The sequence below is a fragment of the Asterias amurensis genome, chromosome 13 (assembly GCF_032118995.1).
Source record: "Asterias amurensis chromosome 13, ASM3211899v1".
NCBI lineage: Eukaryota > Metazoa > Echinodermata > Asteroidea > Forcipulatida > Asteriidae > Asterias > Asterias amurensis.
Window position 1 is genome coordinate 10,883,279 of NC_092660.1, and position 27,730 is coordinate 10,911,008.

General features: G+C 40.1%; 1 protein-coding gene across 5 annotated transcripts; it reads right to left on the reverse strand.

Annotated features, from left to right (window-relative positions):
- Positions 1-106: 106 nt before the first annotated feature.
- Positions 107-26,525, reverse strand: LOC139946438 (uncharacterized). 5 transcript variants are annotated; one of them, XM_071944086.1, is made up of 9 exons: positions 26,314-26,525; positions 23,821-24,091; positions 9,774-9,884; positions 8,391-8,570; positions 7,314-7,535; positions 6,384-6,524; positions 5,794-5,988; positions 4,937-5,236; positions 107-4,311 (listed from the first exon to the last, which is right to left on the reverse strand). In XM_071944086.1, the coding sequence occupies exons 2-9, from the start codon at positions 24,064-24,066 to the stop codon at positions 3,397-3,399; spliced, it is 2,310 nt and encodes a 769-aa protein (XP_071800187.1). In that variant the 5' UTR covers positions 24,067-24,091; positions 26,314-26,525; the 3' UTR covers positions 107-3,396. The 5 variants fall into 5 exon arrangements, with proteins under 5 accessions (XP_071800187.1, XP_071800188.1, XP_071800189.1 ...); XM_071944087.1 differs by lacking the exons at positions 23,821-24,091; positions 26,314-26,525 and adding exons at positions 11,902-12,172; positions 13,683-13,829; XM_071944088.1 differs by lacking the exons at positions 7,314-7,535; positions 8,391-8,570; positions 9,774-9,884 and adding exons at positions 18,236-18,457; positions 18,962-19,141.
- Between the last annotated feature and the right edge of the window lie 1,205 nt (positions 26,526-27,730).

Here is a 27,730-nt window from a genome sequence, read left to right on the forward strand (position 1 = left end):
ATCATCTTCAGTAAAAATGATGAGAAATTCATATTTGTTGAGGGAAAATGAGATACATGTACATCATGGGGGCCGATTTCACAAAGAACTAAGACCAATCTTAAATGCAAATCAATTGCAGTTGTTTAGTACACATCACTATGGTGATACTGACAATTTGTCTTATGATGGATTTCATTTCTTTGAGAAATTGAGCCCACTGATCTGACATTCTGGCATAAACAGAGCTGTGGGACTTTTGCACAATGGAACTAAGGTTTCCAAAAACGTGTTCCTGCGTTAAACTGTATTCCCGTGAGTGGATTCTTACAGAAAAGGGAAAAATATTGAACAGCAATAGCAAGTCCCCACAATCCTTTGACCAAAAGTATGGTTGTTTTAACGGTTAACCTTTTATAGGAAGAAAATATTTAACAAAAAAATAACAATAATTTAACTTAAAGGAACACGTTGCCTTGGATCGGTCGAGTTGGTCTTTGAAAAGCGTTTGTTATAAAATGTATATAGGTAGAAAGATGCTGTAAAAGTAGAATACAATGATCCACACAAGTTTGCCTCGAAATTGTACGGTTTTCCTTTTACCTCGTCGACTAACACAGTCGGCCATTTATGGGAGTCAAATTTTTGACTCCCATAAATGGCCGACCGTGTTAGTTCGCTCAGTAAAAGGAAAACCACGCAATTTCGAGGCAAGTTTGTGTGGATCATTGTATTCTACTTTTAAAACATCTTTCCAACCATATGCATTTTATAACAACAGTTACAAACGCTTTTTTATAGATCAACTCGTCCGGTCCAAGGCAACGTGTTCCTTTAATATAACAAAAATCTGGATTACAAATTTTGTACATTTAATATTTTGAATTACCATTGAAGACTCTGATGCATCATAATTTAAGTAATAGTTTTTTTTTACAAAATGTACAGCTTTCTAGCCTAAAACAAAGAGCAGAGTAAATAACTTACAATCATGAAGTTAAGTTAATAGTGGACACTATTGGTAATTACTCACAATAATTATTAGCATAAAACCTTACTTGGTGACAAGTAATGGGAAGAGGTGGGTGGTATAAAACATTGTGAGAAACAGATCCCTCTGAAGTGCCATAGTTTTGGAGAAAGAAGTAATTTTCCACAAATTTGATTTCGAGACCTCAAGTTTAGAACTTGAGGCCTCGAAATCAACCATCTAAACGCACACAACTTTGTGTGACAAGGGTGTTTTCTTCTTTCATTATTATCTCGCAACTTTGATGACCGATTGAGCTCAAATTTTCACAGGTTTGTTATTTTATGCATATGTTGAGATACACCAACTGTGAAGGCTAGTCTTTGACAATTACCAATAGTGTCCACTGCCTTTAAATATAACCTGTATAAAATCTAGTTGCTCAAGCACTTCAAACTCTGCTTGTTTTCTTTTTTCCCCCAGAGATAAATAATTTAAACACTATGGATGAAAGAATACAATTTGTATCTCTTCAGAAAATTTTGAATCTGTAATGTACTTGGCTTGAATGTCTAGATTCATTTTCAAAAAATTCTTGTCAAAAATGCCGATCATTGCCACCTTCAATCAAATATTTCAAGATTGAAACTAAATAAAACTATTGTAATTTTATCATTGTATATAATATATTATCTTATGCAAACAAAATCACTTAATGCACATTCAGCTTTGGTAGCTATTCCAAATAAAATTTAAATTAAAATATATTTCGTTGTTTAGACATTTTCTTTTATTAATCAGTAAAAACAGGCCTGGAATTACACAAAGGCAAGAGGCCATAGCCTTCGTTGCCCCTTGTCTTGGCCTTGGTGCCCCATCAAAAGTTTCCAATTGACATTCAGATTTTCCAATGGCAGTGCCGTTTCAAAAGTAAAATACTAGGCCTGTATATATGAATCATTCAGCCCAGAACTGAGTATTGAGAGAGTTGCAACGACTTTCGATTAGAAGTAATTTTCGGTCCAAAAAATGCAAGTGCCCAAAAAGGATGTCCGAGTGGACTGCAAATTAGTTGTGCTACATTTGGACTGAAACAACGTGCAAGCACAGCAACCTCGTGATCAACAACAACTGGTCTCTGCAACTCCCAAAATGCACTGCTCTGATTCAGTCCTACCCCTAAATGCAATGACCAATCCAAACACAGAACAGGAACCCATTAAAAAATTTTACAAGTTTTCATTAATTTGATCGATGCAATGTCAATGGTAGAACAAGATGCATGTTTTAGTACAAAAACATTTTGTTGTTAAAACTTCTCATGCAAAATCATGATTTAACTTACTGGAACAAAACACTTGTTTACCTGCATTTTGAACAGGTCCAGAGCCTGCTCAATTAGAATTTAATGTACGCCTCTGATCCGCTTTAAAATGCCTTTTGAATCCTCTGAATGGTCCACAACTCACCAGGGCCCAATTTCATGGCTCTGCTTACCGCTGGATTCCGCGCTTACGATCACGATTCCCTGCTGTAGAATGCCCAGTAACGTTGCTTACGCACGTGCAGAACCCAAAATTTGCCGCTAACCTGTGAACTACGCTTGTCGTAAGCACACAATTCCCTGCTTCCGTAAGCGCCGATTCTGTGCTTACGGTAAGCAGAGCCATGAAAATGGGCCCAGGGCCCAACGTCAAGGCTCTGCTAACTGTAAGTGACAACATCAGCGCTTACAGATCAAGAGAAATCCATGCAAAGCCTCTTTCACAGGCTGGTAGGGGAATTTTCAATTGTGGGCACATAAACTTGATAGTCTAAGCAATTTCACTTTCACGGCTTAAAACAGAAAACTGGCCCTGTGAGTGCAGAATTCTTTTGCAAGCAGAGCCATGAAAAATGGCCCAGTTTCTGCACCATTAGTTCACATCACTCAAAATAATTTCTTGCAATGATTCTGGATAAATTTCTTAAAACTAGTCAGCACAACAAATTAATTTGGTATAAGAAAGGCGGGCGAGGTAACCAGCCAAAATGATATGCAATGTATAATCTTGTTCTTGACTGGTTCCCTACATTTTGTTGATCTGTTTTGATGTCTTACAGAACTTATTTGATTTTGTTCATTTGGTTCCGAATTGTATAAATGTAAAAAAACAAATCCCGAAAAATACTCTGGGTCCCCCTTATTCTAGACCCTAGAATTTGCTCACATGTTACAGTTCAGGAGGTTTACAGACTCTGTGCATCATCAAAAAAACAAGGTTTGGACACAATGTGGACTATTTCTTTCTCCTGCTGTTGACCGTTTTGCTCCATTCAAAACAAATCTGAAGGCTCAAGGAGGTTTTGAGAAAATCCTGAAATCAGGATAAAACCCTGAGCAATCAAATTACTGTGAGGAGGGAAGAGGTCCCAATAGTTACAAAGCCATAGAGACAAGCACCATATTAGTTCATTGACTCAGTCTGGCACTGTTCTTGAGACAGGACCTCAAACTCATCAGAGTCTTGTCCATCGCTGCCAACTCGCTGACCTTCCAAGACCTCCTGGGGCTCTATGACGTCAATACTACCACTCAGAGATATCCCAAGACCTTGGAGATGAGAATCACCATCGACACTTCCTCCAGATCTTGGACTTGAGTCTCCTTCGATGACGGAAACACTAGACGGGCTATCACAGCCTTGTGGAGTTGCTAAGAAAGTTTCTGAGTCGGTTGACGAGGAAGGGGTCAGTGTTGAGGGTGCCTTTAGCGACTTTTCTTTATGGAAGACTTTTGCTTCTGCTTCCTTACCTGAAGCTCCTTCTATAGTAATTCTTTCCTCCTTCACCACATCCCCTCCAGCTCCATCTCCTGAATTTCTGGCTTTATGAACTCCACTATCCACTGTTTGACCTGAAGATCCACTTGCCTCTATTTGACCTGAAGCTTCACCTCTGGCTTGTTGAGAATCCATTCTCCCAATAGTGATTGGCTTCTTGGATGGTTTCGTCATAGTTCCATCAAAGGAATCAACTTCAGAGATGGGGGATTCAACTGGGTTTCCCTGAACAACGGTGGTCCTCCGCCCTGATTTTGTGACAGGTGTCGATTTCGCAAGCCTTGGCGGAGAAACTCGTTCTCGGGTGACAGGATCTCGATGATGCCGTAGTTGGCTTTCAGCTTCGTCTGAAGAGCCGTTGGAGACATCACCCTGATAATGAACATTCTCAACCCTTCCGAATGCAATTGACTTCTGCTGTTGACGGTGCTGAAGATCAGGTTCGCTGTTGGACTTGTTTCTCCGTCGTCCTTTAGATTGAGGTCTCAAGCCAGCGGCAGGTTCCTCAAAATATTCCCTTTGTGCTTGGGGACGAGGCATCTGTCAATGAAATGGAAACAACTCAATCATTTAATGGTCTCTCAGATTCATATGTTGGTACTGATTTCTAACCAACAGGGGAATTTCAGGCGATAACATTTCACAGGATGCTTAAAGGCAGTGGACACTAATGGTAATTACTCAAAATAATTGTTAGCATAAAAACTTACTTGGTAAGAGTAATGGGGAGAGGTTGATAGTACAAAACATTGTGAGAAATGGCTCCCTCTTAAGTAACATAGTTTTTGAGAAAGAAGTAATTTTCCACGAATTTGATTTCGAGACCTCAGATTTAGAACTTGAGGTCTCGAAATCAAGCATCAGAGGGCAAACAACTTCGGGTGACAAAGGTTTTTTTTCTTGAATTATTATCTTGCAACTTCGATGAGCGATTGAGCTGAAATTTTCACAGGTTTGTTATTTTATGCATATGTTGAGATACAGCAAGTGAGAAGACTGGTTTTTGACAATTACCAAAAGTGTCCACTGTCTTTAATACTATAACTGTATACTTCATATCATGGCTTTCAAACAGAAACTACACCAAATTTTTTCAGGGTCATTACTTAAGTATGAACCTTATCTTTAAGACACTTCTAATAAATGAAAGGTTGTGTTTCCCTACCTCTAATGCTTGAACTCTTTGCAATCTCTGGTTGATGGCCTTCTCATCCTCCAGCCGACCCTCCAGCATTTGTATGCGGTCTACTAGGTGCAGTCTAGGGTCTTCTCTCCTCAAACCCCGACTGGGACAATAATAAAGTATAACGATGACGAGGACGATAGCGAGGTAAGGAAAGAGAATGGCAGGTATCCAGGCCGCATAAGGGAGGTCCTTCAGTAGCTCTCTGTGGAACTCTCCTATGGCTCTCCCCATGTGCTGCAAGGGCTCCAGAATCATGATGGCTACTGTGTGAGACAAAGCCTGCATGTGGAGAAAAATTGTTAATAGTATCTTGCCTCTAGCTACCGGGCAATTGCGGCGGTCTGGCTGGTACAAAACTGGTCTAGAATTGCAAAGGTTGTGGGTTCGAGTCCCACCCAAAATGGATATTCTTCATCCCCGATGCAAATTGTCCGTATCTTATTGCCTGGGTATGTACTTTGGGTATTTTACATTTAGGTGCCATATAAATGCACTGAATATTATTATTATTATGATACATTAGGGTAATCCAGCAGTTCCTCACGTTATTTGGGCTAATGTTTTTTGTTATGGAGGACTTTTTGGGCGCTAGGTGGCAGCAGACTCACCAGGTAACTTCGTTGTTCTTGGTAATGTGCATATGCTCAGAACTACCTTAACATTATTTCATCTTTGGTTGAGAGTTGGTTATGGTTGGCCCTTTAATCGATATTTATTATAGTACTTATGTCAACTTTTAAAAAAAGTCATTATTCTCTCGCAAATTTAGAAGATTTCTATTGTTATTCGAGAGGTTTGAACCTCTTCCGTGGTCCTTTCTTTACAATTTGACATACCCGCATAGGAGACACTTCGTAGACGGGATCCACCAGGTACTTCTCATGATAGATGTGACATGGGTCGTCCTGAAATGTCATTTGCTTTCGAAACACTTCTTTAATAGAGTCCCACCAGGACATATTGTAAGGAGAGCAATTGCTGGGAATGCCTTGAATTTTCTGCGCCTCTGCCAACCTTTTGGATAACTCTTTCTACAAGTAGAAAAGAAGAGAATAATCAATGTCAAGAGCAAGACATTTTTATTTTAAGGGTTAACTCTGCTTATGTGCACAGCCACAATAGATCTTATCAAATAACACCTTTTTTGCGTCTTGAACATCTGCTTAGATTGATATGGCGCATTACAAATACCTATCATCAATATTTTTACTACTTTTGCTATGAAAATGGTCATATTGTCATGATTTTAGGGCAGCATCAATAAAGCACACAGCAGCTTGACTCGGACCCACACTCTAACGGTCAGAAACACCAGGGCTTGAGTCCAGTGTTGTTATCAATGTGGCGCACATTTCCAAACAGTCAGGCAAATGCTTCCCAGAGTGGAATTCACCCCCTGGTACAGACAGGATTGTTTCGTTCTTACCTTGTAAAGATAAAGCCAGTTCCAACCTACGCTGATGACAAATAACACAATGAAGACGACACAAAGCTGTTGCCACCATGTCGCCCGTGTTTTGCTCTCAAACACAACTACTATAATGCTCAGGGAGACCATCAATGAGTACTGGAACCACAAAAGAATAAGACAAACATGCAGTATACAGTAAATTACACCAAAAGTTTGTATTTAAAAAAAGAAAAAACATAGGGGGCCAACAGTAACAGTATTGCTTTATTACACCAACAGATGTTACATCAAGCAAGATGATCTTTACTGAGTATTGGAATAAAAAAAGACAAACATACAGTAACAGCAACGGTACGTTGTTACGCCATACATTTTTATGTTGTTTCATTATAATTTTGTATCCACATGAGGACCATTTGACTTAACTCTCCTCCCATGCTTGGTTATTTCACTTCTATTGTGAATAGACACCATACCAAATATTGTGTTCATAAACTTTGAAGCCAAAAGGTAAAAGGAAAACCACGCAATTTCGAATGATACTTTCGAGTGATATTTGTGTGGAACATTATATATAACAAACGGTTCCAAACGCTTTTCAAAGACCAACTCGACCGATCCAAGGCAACAGGTTCCTTTAAGGAAGTCATACACCAGTATACTGCCACATCTCACAGGGTCACATCAGTGGCATTACTTTGCAAACTAACACAATCAGCCATTTTGTGGACATGCCATGTTGGTTCACAATGTAAAAGGATAACCGTGCAATTTTGAGGCACATTTGTGCGATTACATTACGTTTCAAAGACCAACTCGCGCGATCCGAGGCAATGTGTCCCTTTATCATCCAGCAAAAAAGCATAGGTATACCACTAGGGTGAGATTCGAACACACAACCCCTGCCACTCTGGGAAAGATGCATTTGAACCACTGAAGACTTACAAATTTAATATCATTCCACTCCATTCCTGTCAGTCTCTCGAGCCATGAGCTCTCGATAATGTTTTCATGATGAACACCGACCAGCATGTCCGTCATGAGATCATGGGCATCTACTAGCTTTAGTTTACCCTTCTGCTGGACGAACTGTCGTAGTTTATTCCAGCGGTAAGAGTTCAGTTCAACTTTGACCTCAGCCGCTAATGGGATGCCATCTTGCTCTGTCTGGAGTTTAAAGTGAAAAACAAGATGAATCCAGGGCTGTCATTTATAGAGCTGCTAAGAGGGTTTCGGTAATTTTTTCAAGACACAAAAACACAATGTCCAAAGATTTACATTTAAGGCAGTGGACACTATTGGTAATATTGTCAAAGACTAGCCTTCACAGTTGGTGTATCTCAACATATGCATAAAATAACAAACCTGTGCAAATTAGAGCTCAATCAGTCATTGAAAAAAACAACCTTGTCATACGAATTAGATGGTTGATTTCGAGACCTCAAGTTCTAAATCTGAGGTCTCGAAATCAAATTCGTGGAAAATTACTTCTTTCTGGAAAACTATGGCACTACAGAGGGAGCCGTTTCTCACAATGTTTTATACCATCAACCTCTCCCCATTACTTGTCACCAAGAACGGTTTTATGCAAATATTTATTTTGAGTAATTAACCGATAGTTTCCACTGCCTTTAAACTTACACAGTTTGAAGATGATGATGATAGAAAGCTTCCCTTAAAAAATTACTTGCTGAGGTGCTGTAGGTTTTGAGAAATTAGTATCACAATGTCACAAACATAATTTTCGCCTCTGGAGCCAGATTGTTTTTAAGCATGTACAACGTATAATATTACCAGTACAGCTGGTTTTGTACAGCTGGTTTTGTTTTCCAACTGGGGACCTTTGCCAAACAGGTGAACCCTATTTTCTTCTTTTGTTATAGGTTCCAGGTTTGAATGCATACATGTACACCCACACACAGACGGAAGGACAAGGCAAACCCTACGCCCCTTCGGCTTGCTTCGCCGACGGGGAGTAAAAGATCAGCGGAGTGAAAACAAATTCCATCGATTTTTAAATACCTCCGTGATGAGCATTTTGATGAAACTCCTGGCGAATCGACGGAAGAACATTTGTTCCCCTCCACAGGGCGACACAACAGTGTCCTCCGGCTGCGAAGCAAGCTGGGGTTTGCATCCTACTTTACAGTCTGAGAGATCAGCATCGCAGGTTTCTAGCTTCTTCTGGCAGCTGCCAACCTCCTATAATTAGAAAGAAAAACAAATTATTTATGTTTCCAACCATAAATCTATCAAAATCAAACAGAATTTGATGTTTTGATTTTATTCATTCACATTTGGATGCCAGGCCAAGCTGATGATTTTGTTTAGATTTTTGACTGAAGTGAGGTCATTTCAGAGTCTAATGGCTTGGTAATAGATTCCCCCACTTTAAATCATCTCAATGTCTGATATGTGGCAGAGGGTACACCTGCCCCCCTAAATGTTCCCATACTCTTACAAAAAGTTGTCCTCCTGTACAGTACAAAAGTACCAGCCTAAAATCCTCTAGGAATTTATGAGATTCCCAGAACACAATCAAGACACAATAGGAGAAGAGGGGGGGGGGGGTTACACCATGCATCCAGCACCATTTTTCTTTATCACAATAATCTTGGTTGTGCCTTTTTGTGAGTCAATGTCCCTTTGTGTAATACATGGTAGCGTGCATTTTAGGCCACCTGGTGTAAACATGCTGTCGTACTTGTAACATGCAATTTGATTCCCAAATTGGGTGAGTGAGGCAGACAGTTTCCATACTGCAAGGGGTCGACACTTGAAGGTAAGTTGGCAGCGTTGTCTCATTAGGTACTCTTGACACCTGGGCCTAATTTCATGGCTCTGCTTACCATTCTGCGCCTACAATCACCATTCCCCGCTTACGTGCAAGCGCCAAATTTCTGCGCTAGCCTTGTAAGCGTAGAATGCCTGGTAATGTGAAGTACGCACGCGCATAAGCCCAAAATTCGTCGCTAAGCCCTGAAATATGCTTGCCGTAAGCACAGATTTCACTGCTTCCGTAAGCGCCGATTCTGAGCCAAGAAATTGGGCCCTTGTCTCTGCGTTTTTCACATAGAAACTGAAAAAAAAAAAAAAAACGCATTCGATTGGTTGAATTGCTCCGTGCAGGGTATGCCCACGCTTATTAAACCAATCGAGGGTGGGCACTTTAAATGTTTGTTCTCGTTAACGAGGCCACTTCGACCGGGCCTTAAGAGTTACGCTAAAAGCAGCTACATGTATTGACCAATGGGTAAACATTACAGTGAAATTATTTCACAGAAGAAAATTATTTTAGTATAAACTTCATAACCAGCAAGACTAAAATTAAACAGTGATGAATGTCAAAGGTCACATCATCTATCGCTATCATGCATACTTAAAAAGCAAGTGTGTAAAGCTTACATCATAAGCCTTGTGTCTATCGTACATGGCATAGAGTAAGGACTTCTCGTGGAAATTCACCAGATTGTGGCGACATTGGACAAGGTCCATCCGACATTCCTCCAATAAAGTCTACAAGTCAAAGTGGAAGAAGGTAGAAGAATAAATCGCGTTACTTTGTGATGGGATGAAAGCTGCAAGTGGAAAGTCCTTTTGTTAAAGGGACACATTGCCTTGGATCGGTCGAGTTGGTCTTTGAAAAGCGTTTTTAACCGTTTTTATAAAATGCATATGGGTAGAAAGATGTTGTAAAAGTAGAATACAGTGATCCACACAAACATGCCTCGAAATTGCGTGGTTTTCCTGTTACCTCGTCGACTAACACGTCTGCCATCTATTGGGGTCAAAATTTTGACTTCCATAAATGGCTGACCGTGTTAGTTTGCACAGTAGAAGAAAAACCACGCAATTTCGAGGCAAACTTGTGTGGATCATTGTATTCTACTCTTAAAACATCTTTCCAACCATATGCATTATATAAAAAACGGTTACAAGCGCTTTTGTTTTGACCAACTCGTCCATTCCAAGGCAACGTGTTCCTTTAACACCCCCATGAGCCATTTTGAGATTATGGTGAACACTTTTATATTATGACACTATTGGGTTTGGGTAAGTTTGTCTGTATACACCCAAACCAAACAGTGCACTCCTATAGTGGACACCATGCCTCAAAAAGGCCAATGCTCCGACATCTCTGGGTTCCGACATCCCTATACTGCTTTTTTTCTTACTTACCCTAACCCTAGCGTAAACCATCAGTTTTTGTTTTTTTAACATAGGGCTGTTGGGATATAGACCTTTACCATCCTGCCTCCATCTTGGTCATGTTCTTCGTATCTTATAACAATTATGAATGCTAATAATCATTTAGCAAATAGGAACCAGACTATTTTGTTCTTCCAGCCTCGGTTTGGTATCATTAATATCAATGCGAGAAACTCAAGATGGCTGCACCATGAACATGATAAAGAATTGACCCATTTCACCTGACGTCATCATCAGAAAAATCTTGAATGCGCCATACTGGTGGGCAATTTCACTGTGCATTTTTATATATAACTCTATGCTGTGATACATTATGCAGTGAAGTGCACATTTTAGGCGACACAGCGTTAATACACGTAAACCTAACTGCCCACCAACATGGTGAGCGTGGTATCAGTCGCTGCGTGTGACGCTCATGCAAGGGGTCAATAGAGCACTCACCATCATTTTACCCAGTGAGTTAAGATTCCAATCCTACATGTATCAGATATAAGTTGGCATTAGATTATAGTACATGTATTTCTGGTAATGAAACCAAAGATGACTCAGAAGTTAACTTCTAATCATTGTAGCTGAGGAAACTTCAAAACAAGGGTGCTTGTTCTGTGAACCAAAAACACAGTTATTTAAAGGATTTGGGTACTTTTTCAAAATGTCCATAGATTTACATTAAACTTACAGTGTTTGAAGATAATGATAGTGGAAAGCTTCCCTTCAAATATTACTTACTGAGGTGCTGTAGTTTTTGAGAAATGAGTAAAACAATGTCATGAAAATACGTTTGTAAATGCTTAAATATAATTTTCATGACATTGTTTTACTCATTACTCAACAATATACAGCACCTCAGTACGAAATATTTTAAGGGAAGCTTTGTACAATCATTATCTTCAAACTGTGTAAGTTTAGTGTAAATCTGTGGACATAGTGATTTTTATCCTACAAAAAGTACATACCCACTTTAAATTAACCCCTACTCTTTCTGGGTTCTTTTGCGCGCACTATTAATCCTAGTGCAATAGCCAGTCTGATTCACAAGGCAAGCTCTTATAATTTTGAGAATGTATCTTTTGGATGGGGTATTTAAAAAAATGTGAATGGAGGGGGGGGGCCTACTAACTTCACAACATTTACAACCAGCTCCTAACTCCCTCTATAGTTGTCTCTGATAACTATAAAAAGAGGAAACCAGCTGTGATGAGTTGCCAGTCTGATGAAGCCACTAGTGTAGTGGTGAAACGGCGCTGAATTTTTTTTCAGTTTGTTCTCCAATTTTCATCCATAAATTGGAATTGGTAAAAATTAACATCTTTACTGAAATTACCATATCAATCACATCTTTCCTCTCCTTTTTGTTCCTCATCGTCCTGGTAACAGGGTCATAGTTGAACAGGTCGCTCTGATCAATGAACTCATCTTCCATTGGGTCGGCCCCGTCTTCTTTCAGAAGAGAAGGATTATCAGGGTCTCCGCCGTCCTCGCTCTCCAACCCGTAGGGAGTGCCTTCATCTGCAAGGACTGATGAGGTTACCACGCCAACCAGCAGTAAAACGCCAAGGGATTTCAGCATGATGAACTTCCCCAAGAGCAAGAAACTATATAAAATAGAACAAACAAGTAATACCAGCTTCTTATTATAATGTTATCAACAACGGGCATATCAAACTGTTTTCTTTATCATAAGGTATGCTAAATTGAATGGTACCCAAAATTTATGGTTATGGATGAGTGTAGTACGTGGTACACCAGGCCTTGAACTAACGCATGACAACCATAGCAGTTGCCGTAGTGCCCTGTGCTTTTGCAGTGGTGCCCACCTCAGGGTTCCAATACAAACTCACATTTACCCATAGGAGTGCCCCTTACCAGTGGAAAAAATGCTTTGCCCCCTTCAAAAGGCGAAGTTAAAGACCTGGGCCCAATTTCATAGAGCTGCTTAAGCAAAAAAATTTGCTTAAGCACGAAAATAGCTCGCTTATTTTACACATGTTACTGGCCAAAATGTCATGCCATATACATTGCTTATGACTAGTATTTAGCTGTTGTTTACTTAGCATAACAATTGAGTGGAGTCTTGGCCGGTAATCTGATTTTAGTAAGCAATGAATTTTTTGCTTAAGCAAAATTTTGTGCTTAAGCAGCTCTATGAAATTGGGCCCTGGGCCCAATTTCATGGCTCTGCTTACCGCCGAATTCCGTGCTTACGATCACGACTCCCCGCTTACTTTAAGCGCCAAATTTCTGCGCTAGCCTTGTTAACGTAGAATGCCTGATAAAGTGGAGTACACACGCGCTGAAGCCAAAATTCGCCGTTAGCCCGTGAAATACGCTTGCCGTAAGCACAGAATTCTATGCTTCCGTAAGTGCCGATTCTGTGCTTACGGTAAGCAGAGCCAAGATGTACACAATGTCATGAGTAAGACTGACCAAAATGTCAATGAACCGTGGATGGCAGTCCATGTTTTTGAATGTCGCACTTGCAAGATCTTAACTCGTCAGGGTAAACCAAGGTAAATCACTGATAGGTGCTTTTGTTGAAGTCCGCTAACCAGTTATTCTTGCTTGCAGACTCACTGCCTGCATGTGCTCGTCTGTGCACAGACAGTATTGCATTAGGTGTGTGGATGAAATTGTGTACATTAGGCCATTAACTCCACCTTTTGAAGGGAGCACAGCAATTTTCCACTGGTAATTGAGGCACTTCTAAAAGGAAAGTTTGAAGTAAGTTTTCATGCAATTATGTTATTGTTCGTTTATGGTCGTCCATATTTACCAATCAATAAATTATTGAATTATTAATAATCATCCATCATAACATAATTATATCTAGGGGATTCTTGACAAAGTATAACTATGTCCGTCTGATCTTGGTTAAGAGACTTCTGATACTTGATTCTTATCCAGCAGTATTATATATTATAAACAAAATTGCTGTTCTTTTCTGGATGTTTTTGTCATTACTCGCGGGTTTCAGTTGATGGCTACGTACAGTACACTACTTCACCGACTTGTAAAAACTGAATGGAAAAGTGGCGACTGATTTCAGCATTTTCTCCGCGGTTACCTCTTTAAAAAAATGTTTTAAAATATAGCATGATAACTTACAAAAGCCACACAACACAGTCTCTGCAGAGACACACAACAGTCTCAGTTGTCTATTTATTGTGAGTCACTAGCTGAGGGAGAGTTGACGACATAAAAAGACTTCATCATCTCGCAATCTGAGAACGAAATTAATGTTGTTGTTTTCTGTGTCTGTAGATTGGGCCGCTGCAGCTCTGTTATATCGACGTATGTTTTACAAACGGTGAGTCTGGGTACCAGATATACTGTTATTGTTTTCTCTTCCGCAGTAAACTTTACACAAGCAGTTTATTGAATTATGTGGACAACATTTCTATGAAAAACGATTTGATTTTACTAAATATTAACAAATAAAAATTAAAGATGTTTACACATGTACCTAGGTACACGCAAGAAACATTATTTATGACACACTTTTTTTTAAATATTTGGATTTTTATTTAAGATTGTATATTACGGCTTGGTAAGATACTAAACAAAGAACTACTACATCCAACGGCTGGTGTATGTTCAACCGAATAGAGAATGTTTTTTGTGTTGTTGACAGTCGTCGGCTAGTGTTCAGACTGCCCTTTTGCCTTTTGGCAGAACAAAATTTCATCGCCAATAAGTAATATTATTAAATATAAGACTTAAAGACCGGGTGTATGCCAACCTTCGCATGTTCAAATCATTCCTTTTTGATTGGGATAAAAAAAGGGGGAAACAAGTACTACAATGAATCATAAAACAGCCGTAGGAGTCAGGCTTCCTTTTTATGACGCACAATCCCCGCCCTCTCCCAATATTATACAAGTTTTCAGAAATTGTATTCTTGTTGCGTGCTTTGTTTGAAGATTTGAAGGGCAATAATGCCATAAAATATTGCATCGAATATGCCCATGGAAAGTTGTGTTTTTACATGAAACGGGCCTTTACTCTATATAAACGGGCAGATCAGACTGATCCCGTTGAAAACTAGGATTCTGGGTTATTTTAACACATTCCGGGTCATAGCTTTGACCTGGAAGTTGATGAGGTCGCATTTGACCTGGAATCCGGGTCAATTCTGACCCGGGATTATTCAGAGTCAGAGTCAAATTACTCACAGAGATTTAATGATTTTGTTTTTTTTCTTCTCGGCAATTAGCATCAAAGATTTGTATAAATACTTTATGTGTTTCATTTACACTGCAATACAAGCTTCTGTGCGTATTCACGTTCGCCGGGATTTCCCGAATGACTCCCATGATCGCTATAACATGGGTTTATGAATTTCTGAAATGAATAACTGCATTAATAATTAAATACAGTTATAAAAGCAAACTAGATATACATAAATTCTTTTAAAGGCAATTCTAAGAAACTTGCCAAATGTATAGGTCTATACATGGCATCGTTGCTTTATTTCAGAACAGCAAATATAAAAACAAGTTGTATACAATCCTTCCTACCCTGGGGCAGTATATTTATATTTTATATTTGAATTTATATTTATTTCATTTCTCGGGAATAAAAGTACAATAATGCAAACTAATTAACTTAACTTAACTTAAATGCATTTATAAACACTGTTTCAAAGCGCTGTACAGTCAAGAAACATGCAGGATTAAAAAACATGGGCAAAAATGGCAATATGTTTTTTTTATTTTATACAACAGTTAAAAAAGTAGCAAAAATTTTGCAAAAACATTGCACTACAAACAATCGTATTACACGGAATAAAATACAAAATTAATTAGGTTAATAATATTGAAAAATACAGCAGAGAGGAATTTAAATACACTAGGTTAGTATTGCTTATTGACAGGATCTCGTTGATGCCGTAGTTGGCTTTCTGCTTCATCTGAAGAATCACTGCCGTTGGAGACATCACCCTGATAATGAACATTCTCAACCCTTCCGAATACAACCGACTTCTGCTGTTGACGGAGCTGAAGATCAGGTTCGCTGTTGGATTTGTTTCTCCGTCGCCCTTTAGATTGAGGTCTCAAGCCAGCGGCAGGTTCCTCAAAATATTCCCTCTGTGCTTGGGGACGAGGCATCTGTCAATGAAATGGAAACGACTCAATCATTTAATGGTCTCTCAGATTCAAATGTTGGTACTGATTTCTAACCAACAGGGGCATTTCAGACGATATAATTCCACATGATGCTTAATACCATTACCATCCTCATAACAAAGCTTTCGGATAGAATGTTTACAATTTGTTTTTCAGGGTCATTACCAAATTATGACCATATCTTTAAGACACTTCTAATAAATGAAAGGTTATGTACCCTACCTCTAATGCTTGAACTCTTTGCAACCTCTGGATAATGGCCTTCAGTTCATCCAGCCGACCCTCCAGCATTTGTATGCGGTCTACTAGGTGCAGTCTGGGACAATAATAAAGTATTACGATGACGAGGACGACGGAGAGGTAAGGAAAGAGAATGGCAGGTATCCAGGCCGCATAAGGGAGGTCCTTCAGTAGCTCTCTGTGGAACTCTCCTATGGCTCTCCCCATGTGCTGCAAGGGCTCCAGAATCATGATGGCTACTGTGTGAGACAAAGCCTGCAAGTGGAGAAACATTTTTTTATTAGTATCTTGCATCGGTCTGGCTGGTATGAAACTGCACTTAAAGTATTATGTCTGTGATTTTTTTCACAGAACTCGTGAAAAGTACTGATTAAACAGTGCTAACACACATCGGTTTATGTGAGTAACACTAAATGGCTATTCTTCATCCCCGATGCAAATTTAACATCTGTTGTCCGTATCTTATTGCCTGGGTATGTACTTTGGGGTATTTTACATTTAAGTGCCATATAAATGCACTGATTATTAGGTGTTCGGGCCAACAGCCCGGAACACCTCTTATTTTTGTTCGTTTTTTTTCTCTTTTTCTTCATACTTCTTCTTCTTCTTCTGACCGTCCCTTGTCCGCTAACAAAAGCGCCTTTCCCAAACTCGTATGAACTTGAAACTTCACACATAGTTAGCGATTCATTAGGAGAAGAAACCGTGTGAGTTACATGTACGTCATGGTGACGTCATCAATTCTTGAGTTATGAATATTCAAAGTTTATTATTTCAAAAAATCATAACTTTTGATCTACATGAGGGATTCTTACAATCGAAACATCATCGGAATCGTCATTGAAAACTCCGTAAACGCCTCACAGACATGACCCCATATTGATGTTGTCTTCCGGCTCAAAAGAGAGGTTGAAAATTTCAAAATTCTCGTCTAAAGAACCACGTAAATCCCCATTGGTATGTGCATAAACATTGCACGTAGGCATACACACAACGTGTAGTGTATTAGCTGTGCAGCAGAGTCACGCTCCAGTGATCATCCATAGAGCGCGAAAAAGCTTCATGAAGAATAGTCTTCGTTCAAGGCGGTTAAAACATACAAGCCCCTTACAATCTTTTCTACAGTCGTCAATATTTCCTAAGTACATATTTCCTAAACTACATAAGCTATTTTGACAATCTATACATCATATGAAAGGGCTTTACGTACTTTACAGAAATGGATATGTTGGTGAACTTTCGTTGACCTTTTGACCTGTTTAAACCGAAAGTGACTGTGAAATGATTTGAAATGATTTGAAACAACTTTTGAGCTTTTAAACAAAAGTAAAGCTTGTAGAAACTTAAAACTTACTATGTTCATAGGCAATAGTGAGTGGAAGAAACCGCCATATTTTGGGAATGATGGCGTCATTGATGACGTCATGACAGGGTTTTTAATTTTGAAAATTGACCATTTGCTTGTTGCTGTATCTCAACGAATAGAAAAGCTATGATGTTCATATTTCAGCATCGGATAGATAAAGACTTGGACAACATTTGAAAAGTTAACGTCATCCCGTGCAGAGGTAGCTTAATTTTAAAAGGGTTTCCATAAATTGCAAATTAAAACCTAAAGCCAATCTCACACAAAAATATTGCATTTGTGAAGAAAAAAAGGAGTCGTTAAAAACTGTGACACAAGTTTAACTATAAAAATTAACGACACGTTGTAAAAAAAGTCATCTTTATGGTTCAATGTTTTTGAACTACGTCATCACGTAACGCCCAACCGAACACCGTATTTTTGTAACTAACAAAAATTTTATGTCTAGTTATTATAATTATTATGTATAATAAAATAAAAAGACAAACGTACAGTATACAGTAAATTACAAAAAAAGTTTGTATGAAAAAAAAAAAAGACAATCATACAGTAACATCAACTTTTCAACCCCCAAAACAAGGTTGTGTCATAGTGGGCACAAGGTTGGTGTCTAAATGGAGTGATTGTTTAGAAGATGCTTTTTTAGAATTTGTTCGTTCTAGACAACTTCGCATTTCTATTTTTGTGACACCGTCTTAATGTTCCATCAAGCTCAACGTCCCATCCACATGAAGCGGCAATAATGGTCAAGCGTCTTCCCTAAGGACACAAACCCACACTCTACTGAACAGAAACATCGTAGCTTGAATCTTGTGTTTACAATGACACGCCACAAGAAAAATACACAGGCATACTACTCAGGTGAGATTTGAACCCACAACCCCTGGCATTCTGGGGAAGATGCATTTGAACCACTGAAGACTTACAAATTTAATATCGTTCCACTCCATTCCTGTAAGTCTCTCCAGCCACGAGCTCTCGATAATGTTGTCATGATGAACACCGACCAGCATGTCCATCATGAGATCATAGGCATCTACTAGCTTTAGTTTACCGTTCTGCTGGTCGAACTGTCGTAGTTTATTCCACTTGTGAGAGTTCAGTTCAACTTTGACCTCAGCCGCTAATGGGATGCCATCTTGCTCTGTCTGGAGTTTAAAATGAAAAACAAGATGAATCCAGGGCTGTCATTTATAGAGCTGCTGAGAGGGTTTCGGTACTTTTTTTAAGACACAAAAACACAATGTCAAAAGATTTAGGCCTACATTAAACTTACACAGTTTGAAGATGATGATGGTAGAAAGCTTCCCTTAAAAAATTACTTGCCGAGGTGCTGAAGGTTTAGAGAAATTAGTATCACAATATCACAAACATAATTTTCGTCTCTGGAGACGAAGATTATTTTAGCATACATAACGTATATTACCAGTACAGCTCCCATTGGTTTTGTACACGTTTTCCAACTGGGGACCTTTGCCGAACAGGAGAACCCTATTTTCTTCTTTTGTTATAGGTTCCAGGTTTGAATGCATACATGTACACCCACACACAGACGGAAGGACAAGGCAAACCCTACGCCCCTTCGGCTTGCTTCGCCCACGGGGAGTAAAAGATCAGCGGAGTGAAAACAAATTCCATCGATTTTTAAATACCTCCGTGATGAGCATTTTGATGAAACTCCTGGCGAATCGACGGAAGAACATTTGTTCCCCTCCACAGGGCGACACAACAGTGTCCTCCGGCTGCGAAGCAAGCTGGGGTTTGCATCCTACTTTACAGTCTGAGAGATCAGCATCGCAGGTTTCTAGCTTCTTCTGGCAGCTGCCAACCTCCTATAATTAGAAAGAAAAACAAATTATTTATGTTTCCAACCATAAATCTATCAAAATCAAACAGATCTTTAAATGTGATTTTAATAGCTAATTCTTATATAGCGCATTTCATAACTGAAAGAAATACCAATGCGCTTAACAAAAAACAAAAGGCAAACAATAAAGCAACCAATAACAAACAATACGCTAACAAAATGCAAACGAAAGAATTAAACTGAACAGAAGGCAATAGAAAACAAATGGGATTTGAGCAGAGTTTTGAATTGTTCCATGCTCTGTGGAGAGCGGATGTAGCCGGGAAGAGAGTTCCAAAGTTGGGGGGCGGCACTAGAGAAAGTCCTTGAACTGAAGGATTTAGTTCGAACGGGTGGTATGGTGAGAAGATGTTGTGATGATGAGCGGAGTGGACGGGCTGGTACATAAGGGATGATGAGGTCAGACAGGTAGCTGGGGCATGTACCATGGATTGCTTTGAAAGTAGTGATGAGGAGCTTGTATTGAATTCTAAAAGAGATGGGAAGCCAGTGTAATTCTATCAGAAACGGAGTGATGTGTTTGCGCTTAGTAGAACGTGAAACCAGACGGGCAGCGGAATTCTGGATACGTTGAAGTTTAGCTATGTCTTTTTGGGGAATGCCAAACAAGAGAGAGTTGCAGTTATCCAGAAGGGAGCTTACAAATGAGTGGACCAGAAGTGGAGAAGATGGCGCACTTTGCCGATTCTATAAAGTGCGAACGAGGCTTTGCGACATACTATGTTCAGATGCTGGCGTAGAGATAGATGGCTGTCTAGTGTAACCCCAAGATCCCTCACTGCACCACTACATGAGTGGATGTCAAGCCCAGTTGATGAATTTTCTTTAGACTCATGGCTGAAATGATGATTTCGGAGTCCTATGGTTTGGTAACAGATTTTCCCACTTTCAACCATTGACCTTATTACATCATCCTTATTACATCATCCTCATGATGAAGAGGGTACCCCCTCTCCCAAAATGTTCCCATACTTTTACAAACTATTTTCCTCTTGCACAGAAGTACCAGCCTAAAATCCTCCAAAATATTCCAAGATTCCAAGAACACAATAAGACACAATAGGAGAGGGGGATAAACCATGCCACATGTCTAGTACCATGTGTCCTCATCTATAATATAATGACGCTTAAATCGCATGGGCGCCGCCATTGTTTTCACCTCAAGTGGTTCCTGCACCCTGCTAAAATGATGCGTCCTGGGGGCAATTTCGTGGTACCCGCGGGGTTGGGGTATGTGTTGTTTGTGACGTCACAGTCAAAGCACGAGCGTGTAGTAATGGGGTTGATGGTAAGTTACCCTTGGGTTGCCAGGGGGTCTGCGTTGTTTCCTTCAGGCGCCCTTTGTGATGTCATGCAGTCATAGCACGAGCGTACAGTAACGAACGGTGCACAGGATCATAGCACGAGCGTACAGTAACGAACGGTGCACGGGATCACAATGGGGACACGGCAGACGGAGGTGGGGATTATCAGAGCACGTTGTGGGACAGGAAGATAGGGGAGGAGCATGCAGTGTGGTACATCTGTGGGAAGGGGCGGGGGGACAGGACAAAATGAGGGAACAAATTAAAAGGGCTGGGAAAATAAACTGAACAGGGAAAAATACACGAAACAGAGAACCTCTAACGGGACCCATGCAGAACGGGGAAACATGAGTTATGGGCAAACAGTGAAGAACAACAATCCATGCACGGGATCACGGGAAGGAGGCACGAGTTAGATCTGGGACGGGGCCAGGAAGAAAAAATGAAAAGGGACTATGATGATACGGGATATGGGACAGGAAAATATATAACTGAACGGGGGAAAATCAAACCATTATAAGCGGGACCCGCGCAAAACGGGGAAACATTAGAACGGGTATAAACGCGACTGGGAAAGAACCACTATAGCGGGACCCACATGAAACTAGAAAACACATTAGTTATGGGCCAAACAGAGGCAAACAAAGAACAATGCCAATGCACGGGATCGCAGGACGGGGAGGCACGGAGGGGCTGGTTAGATATTGGACGGGAGATGGACTTGGGCACACAGTGGGACAGGGAGTGGGGGAATGCACGAAACTAGAAATGTGAAGTGAAAAAAATTAACGGGGCTGGTAGTATTATGAGGTCAGGGAAAAAGGAAAAAAAAAATTGAAAACTATACAGGACAGGAAAATAATAAACTGAACAGGAAAAAAATTAACGAAATTGGGTATAAACGGGACTGGGAAAGAGCACCACTAGTGGGACCCGCTCGAAACTGGAAAATATGGATGGGATCGACAAATAATGCAGAAACGGAAAAAAACGGACGATTCGTCTTAACTTAGGATTGGTGGTTTGCCACAGTGATTTGTATTGTGACCCTGCCCTCAACTTACCCTCCCCCGAACACACCGCTACATTTGAAGCATTTTATACACTGAGATGAGCTTTCTAGCGGGGTTGCCCGCTAAAAATGGTAAACGCCATTTTATAACTCAATGTCACCATGTGCATTTTAGGCCACATGGCATTTACATGCTTACTTAGCCTACATATTACTTATATTTTGTTACGTGAAATTTGACTCCCAAAATAGACCGATCCATTAAGCTCCGCCCCATTGCGTATTGACCAATCACAACGCAAGGAAGGTCCGACAAATCAGGTCTGACATGTGTGCAGCAGAGTTGTGCAGAAAGGCATTGGAGAGGCTCATATGTTCTTGCTCACACGTGTGTCGTGGGCGGAGCCTAATAGATCGGTCTATTGGCGAGCATGGCAGACAGTGCAAAGGGGTAAGACTTGAATGTAAAGGGAACACTTTGTCACATTGCCCTTTGACACCTTGTCCTTGCCTTTTTCACATAATTTTTTTATTTTTTTTTGGGAGGGGGGGGGGAATAGAGATGACCAATACAAAGGAGGTTGCCTAAGACTTACGCTCAAAGAAACTACATGTATTGACCGATATGGGTATAACCAGTGAAACTATTTCACAGAAAAACATTATTCTAGTATGAACTTCATGATCAGCAAGCTTTCAGACTAAAGTTAAACAATGATGATTGTTTCCCCCAACCATCCTGTCAAAGGTCACATCATCTACCACTATCATGCATATTTTAAAAAGCAAGTGTGTAAAGCTTACATCATAAGCCTTGTGCCTATCGTACATGGCATAGAGTAAAGACTTCTCGTGGAAATTCACCAGATTGTGGCGACATTGGACAAGGTCCATCCGACTTTCCTACAATAAAGTCTACAAGTCAAAGTGGAAAAAGGTAGAAGAATAAATCGCGTTACTTTGTGATGGGATGAAAGCTGTAAGTGGAAAGTCCATGAGCCATTTTGAGATATGGTGCACACTTTCATATGACACTATTGGGTTTGGGTAAGTTTGTCTGTATACACCCAAACCAAACAGTGCACTCCTATAGTGGACACCATACCTCAAAAAGGGTAATGCTCTGACATCTCTGGGTTCCGACATCCCAACTGTATTTTTTCTTACTTACCCTAACCCTAGCGTAAACCATCAGTTTATTTTTTTTAACATAGGGCTGTTGGGATATAGACCTTTACCATCCTGCCTTCATCTTGGTCATGTTCTTTGTATCTTATAACAATTATGAATGCTAATAATCATTTAGCAAATAGGAACCAGACTATTTTGTTCTTCCAGCCTCGGTTTGGTAACATTGATATCAATGCGAGAAATTCAAGATGGCTGCACCATGATAAAGGATTGACCCATTTCAGCTGACGCCATCATCAGAAAAATCTTGAATGTCCCATACTGGTGGGCAATTTCACTGTGCATTTTTATATAACTCTATGCTGTGCGCTATGCAGTGAAGTGCACATTTTAGGCGACACAGCGTTAATACACGTAAACCTAACTGCCCACCAACATGGTGAGCGTGGCATCAGTCGCTGCGTGTGACGCGCGTGCAAGGGTTCAATAGAGCCCTCACCATCATTTTATCCAGTGAGTTAGGATTCCACGATTTAAGTATGCACAAGGCCAGGGAATACATTTTTATCAAGATTATAGTACATGTGTTTCTGGTAATGAAACCAAAGATGCCTCATAAGTTAACTTCTAATCATTGTAGCTGAGGAAACTTCAAAACAAGGGTGCTTGTTCTGTGAACCAGAAACACAAGGGTTATAACCCCTACTCTTTCATGATAGGCCTATGTGTTGGGGTGGATTTCACAAAGGGAGTCCCAAGTCCTAGTCCTATCTCTTAGCATTGCCTAGGACTAGTCCTAACTTAGGACTACCTTTGTGAAATCCACCCCTGGGCTCTTTTGCGCGCACTACCAATCCTAGTAGGTAGGCCTAAGTGATCTACGGCTACATTGCAAAGCCAGTCTGATTCGCAAGGCAAGTTCTTATAACTTTGAGAATATATCTTTTGGATGGGGTATTTGAAAAAATGTGAATGGGGGGGGGGCCTACTAACTTCACAACATTTACAACCAGCTCCTAACTCCCTCTATAGTTGTCTCTGATAACTATAAAAAGAGAAAACCAGCTGTGATGAGTTGCCAGTCTGATGAAGCCACTAGTGTAGTGGTGAAACGGCGCTGAATTTTTTTTCAGTTTGTTCTCCATTTTTCATCCATAAGTTGGAATTGGTAAAAACTAACATCTTTACTGAAATTACCATATCGATCACATCTTTCCTCTCCTTTTTGTTCCTCATCGTCCTGGTAACAGGGTCATAGTTGAACAGGTCGCTCTGATCAATGAACTCATCTTCCATTGGGTCGGCCCCGTCTTCTTTCAGAAGAGAAGGATTATCAGGGTCTCCGCCGTCCTCGCTCTCCAACCCGTAGGGAGTGCCTTCATCTGCAAGGACTGATGAGGTTACCACGCCAACCAGCAGTAAAACGCCAAGGGATTTCAGCATGATGAACTTCCCCAAGAGCAAGAAACTATATAAAATAGAACAAACAAGAAATACCAGCTTCTTATTATAGTGTTATCTACAACGGGCACATCAAACCGTTTTCTTTATCATAAGGTATGCTAAATTGAATGGTACCCAAAATTTATGGTTATGGATGGGTGTAGTACGTGGTACACCAGGCCTTGAACTAACACATGACAACCATAGCAGTTGCCGTAGTGCCCTGTGCTTTTGCAGTGGTGCCCACCTCACGGTTCCAATACAAACTCACATTTACCCATTGGAGTGCCCCTTACCAGAGAAAAAATGCTTTGCCCCCTTCAAAAGGCGAAGTTTAAGACCTAACGTACACAATGTCATGATTAAGACTGACTAAAATGTCCATGAACCAAGGATGGCAGTCCATGTTTTTGAATGTCGCACTTGCAAGATCTTAACTTATCAGGGTAAACCGAGGTAAAATACTGGTAGGAGCTTTTGTTGAAGTCCGCTAACCAGTTATTCTTGCTTGCAGACTCACTGCCTGCATGTGCTCGTCTGTGCGTACAGACAGAATATTGGTTAGGTGTGTGGATGAAATTGTGTACATCAGGCCTTTAACTCCACCTTTTGAAGGGGGCACAGCAATTTTCCACAGGTAAGACTAAGAGGCACTTCTATGGGGAAGTGAGTTTGTATGAAACTGTGCAGAGTACACCACAGCAAAAACACAGTGCACCACCTGGAACTATGACGTTCGTTCTGCTATCATCTTCAAGATATCGTGGAGACGACGACAGCGGAACAAACCTCAAAGCTCTTTGGAGTATCTGTTTTTGTATTGGTCTCTGTACAAACACCTGTTGAGGTTGTCGTCGTATGTCGGGTAGGGGTCTAAACGCAACGCAGCTTGACGAACCATTAGTTATTGTAATGCGCTTTTTCTGTCGCTTGGTGGATGTTGATAGAGTCTAGTGCAGCCTTAAATGACTTAAGGTCAGGTGCTGTACGGATGTCTTAGGGAAGTAGGTTCCACTCCGGCAAGGTCTTGGGGTATAACGAGAACCGGTAACAGTCTTTGTGGGCACGGATTTGTTTATACTGGTTACCAGATTATCTTGTGGTTGTACCGGTGCATAAGTTGAGATATTCCTTTATATTGTTTAGGTGTTAAACCATATGTTTCTTTGTAGACGGATGTTAAACGAGATTTAGTCCTTCTGTTCCGGAGTGATTCCCAGTTGAGGTTTCCTAGGATTGCAGTAGGTCGGTCTCAGGTAAGTTTTTTGTTAAATGATGTTTTAAATTATCTAAATTCAATCATTTTAACCAATGAAGGTCAATCTGTAATCAAATCTGATCTTTGAAAAGTGGTAAAAATTTGTAAAAATTGTGCCAAAATTGCATTAATTGTGATTATTTAAATACACACTGATCTGTAACCCTCCAGTCTGCAAGGCAACCATCAGGAGGATGGAGGGTAATGGTTATCGAACTCTAACGAACGTTGTGTTTATTTTAACGAGGTGAAAGCGAGTGCCACCACCAGCCATCTCTGGCCACCATTCCTGGACGGACATCAACATTCAGAAATAGTGTGAGAAATGATTCATGCATGAATCTATTGCGATGATCGTAACCCTACTCAAACAACTACATGAGGTTCCTTCCGCTTTATCGTCTCCACGAACCTTACTCCGAACCTTGTAGTCATAGTTCTAGGAGAAGAGGGTTACACTCAGCGCTTAGCATGAATCTTTTTACAGATTCAATTGTTTTGGAGTGAACAATTATCCACACCATCATTCAATATACATTCCGTATGGCGCCACCACTTTTTCACTCATTTTTACAAAAAGGGATATATCAATCAGGTAAATTAGATACTATATTATTTTATTCCGAATGAAAAAGTGGTTGCGCCATACGGAAACTTTTCCCTCAAAAAAACTCATAATTCAACGACTGCACTCAGCAGTGCTTCTCACAAAGTTAATAGAACTTTGAAGTAAGTTTTCATGCAGTCATGGTCATATTTTACATAACTATGTCCGTCTGGTCTTCTCTTGGTTAAGATACTTCTGATACCTGATGCTTAATGGAGCCTAAAGGTAGTTTCTAGAAGTAATTCTTAATCATCCAGCAGTACTATGATAAAAACTGAATGGAAAAGTGACGACTGATTTCACTGAAATCTTCAGCATTTTGTCCGCGGTTACCTCTTTAAAAAAAAATGTATTTAAATATACATGTAGCACGATAACTTACAAAGGCCACAAAACACACTGTGCAGAGACAAACACCGTCAAAGTCGTATATTTATTGTGAGTCACTAGCTAGCTGAGGGAGAGTTGACGACATAAAACGGCTTCATCATCTCGCAATCTGAGAACGAAATTGTTGTTGTTTTTTCGGTGTCTGTAGATTGGGCTGCAGCTCTGTTAAATTGGCGTATGTTTCACAAACGGTGAGTCTGGGTACCAGATTATTATTGTTTTCTCTTCCGCAGGTGCAACCAGGCTGAAGTTAGCCGCGTTTCTGGCCCGATTTCGGGCCAGGTTTTCTACAGCACAAACCGAGGACGAGCTGGCTGTGCATTCCGGAAACTAGGAAAATAGAACCCATGCAGTAAAAGGTGGTAGCATTTTGGCCTTCCATCCTTTCTTACTTGAACGAATTTTTTAATTGTGTAGCGTTATAAGAATTTTTTTTTCCGAAATCTGAAAGAACATATCAATAAGCAAATCAAGAGGTAGACTATATTATCTTTGCATATATGTTTAGTAATTAGCCGCCTCAATTAAAACTTCATCGTCGAACATCAAAACCAGCTGCCGAAAAAACTTGCACTCATCCTTCAGGTTGCGTAAAAGATGCAATTATCTTCAATAATCTAATAGACCATACCACTGGGCACACTTAATTTTGAAGGAAGCTAAATCGGTTCACTAATTAGTACCTAATTAGCCAGTTGAAGACACGCCCTTTTCTACTGTACGTTAACCGTATAACACTTGCACAGTCATCTTAATTTTAAGACTGTCTTCACGGTAAAGTAAATGTACCCCTCATGTTGTATAAAAAGTGGAATTTAATTACATAATCTGATAGACCATACCTCTGGGCACACTTAATTTTGAAGGAAGCTAAATCGGTTCACTAATTAGTACCTAATTAGCCAGTTGAAGACACGCCCTTTTCTACTGTACGTTAACCGTATAACACTTGCACAGTCATCTTAATTTTAAGACTGTCTTCACGGTAAAGTAAATGTACCCCTCATGTTGTATAAAAAGTGGAATTTAATTACATAATCTGATAGACCATACCTCTGGGCACACTTAATTTTGGAGGAAGCTAAATCGGTTCACTAATTAGTACCTAATTAGCCAGTTGAAGACATGCCCTTTTCTACTATACGTTAACCGTATAGCACCTGCACAGTCATCTTAATTTTAAGACTGTCTTCACGGTAAAGTAAATGTACCCCTCATGTTGTATAAAAAGTGGAATTTAATTACATAATCTGATAGACCATACCTCTGGGCACACTTAATTTTGGAGGAAGCTAAATCGGTTCACTAATTAGTACCTAATTAACCAGTTGAAGACACGCCTTTTTCAACTATACGTTAACCGTACAGCCCTTGTACAGTAACATCTTAATTTTAAGAATGCCTTCACG

Bases quoted from the DNA above. Each gene is read 5' to 3' on its own strand.
- LOC139946438 (XM_071944086.1), bottom strand. From the start codon at position 24,066: ATGCTGAAATCCCTTGGCGTTTTACTGCTGGTTGGCGTGGTAACCTCA. The intron at 9,885-23,820 runs GTAATTTCAGTA...TTTGACTTGTAG, and splicing joins GGAAAGATGTGATCGATATG to ACTTTATTGGAGGAATGTCG. The intron at 6,525-7,313 runs GTAAGTCTTCAG...TTGTGGTTCCAG, and splicing joins AGTGGAATGATATTAAATTT to TACTCATTGATGGTCTCCCT.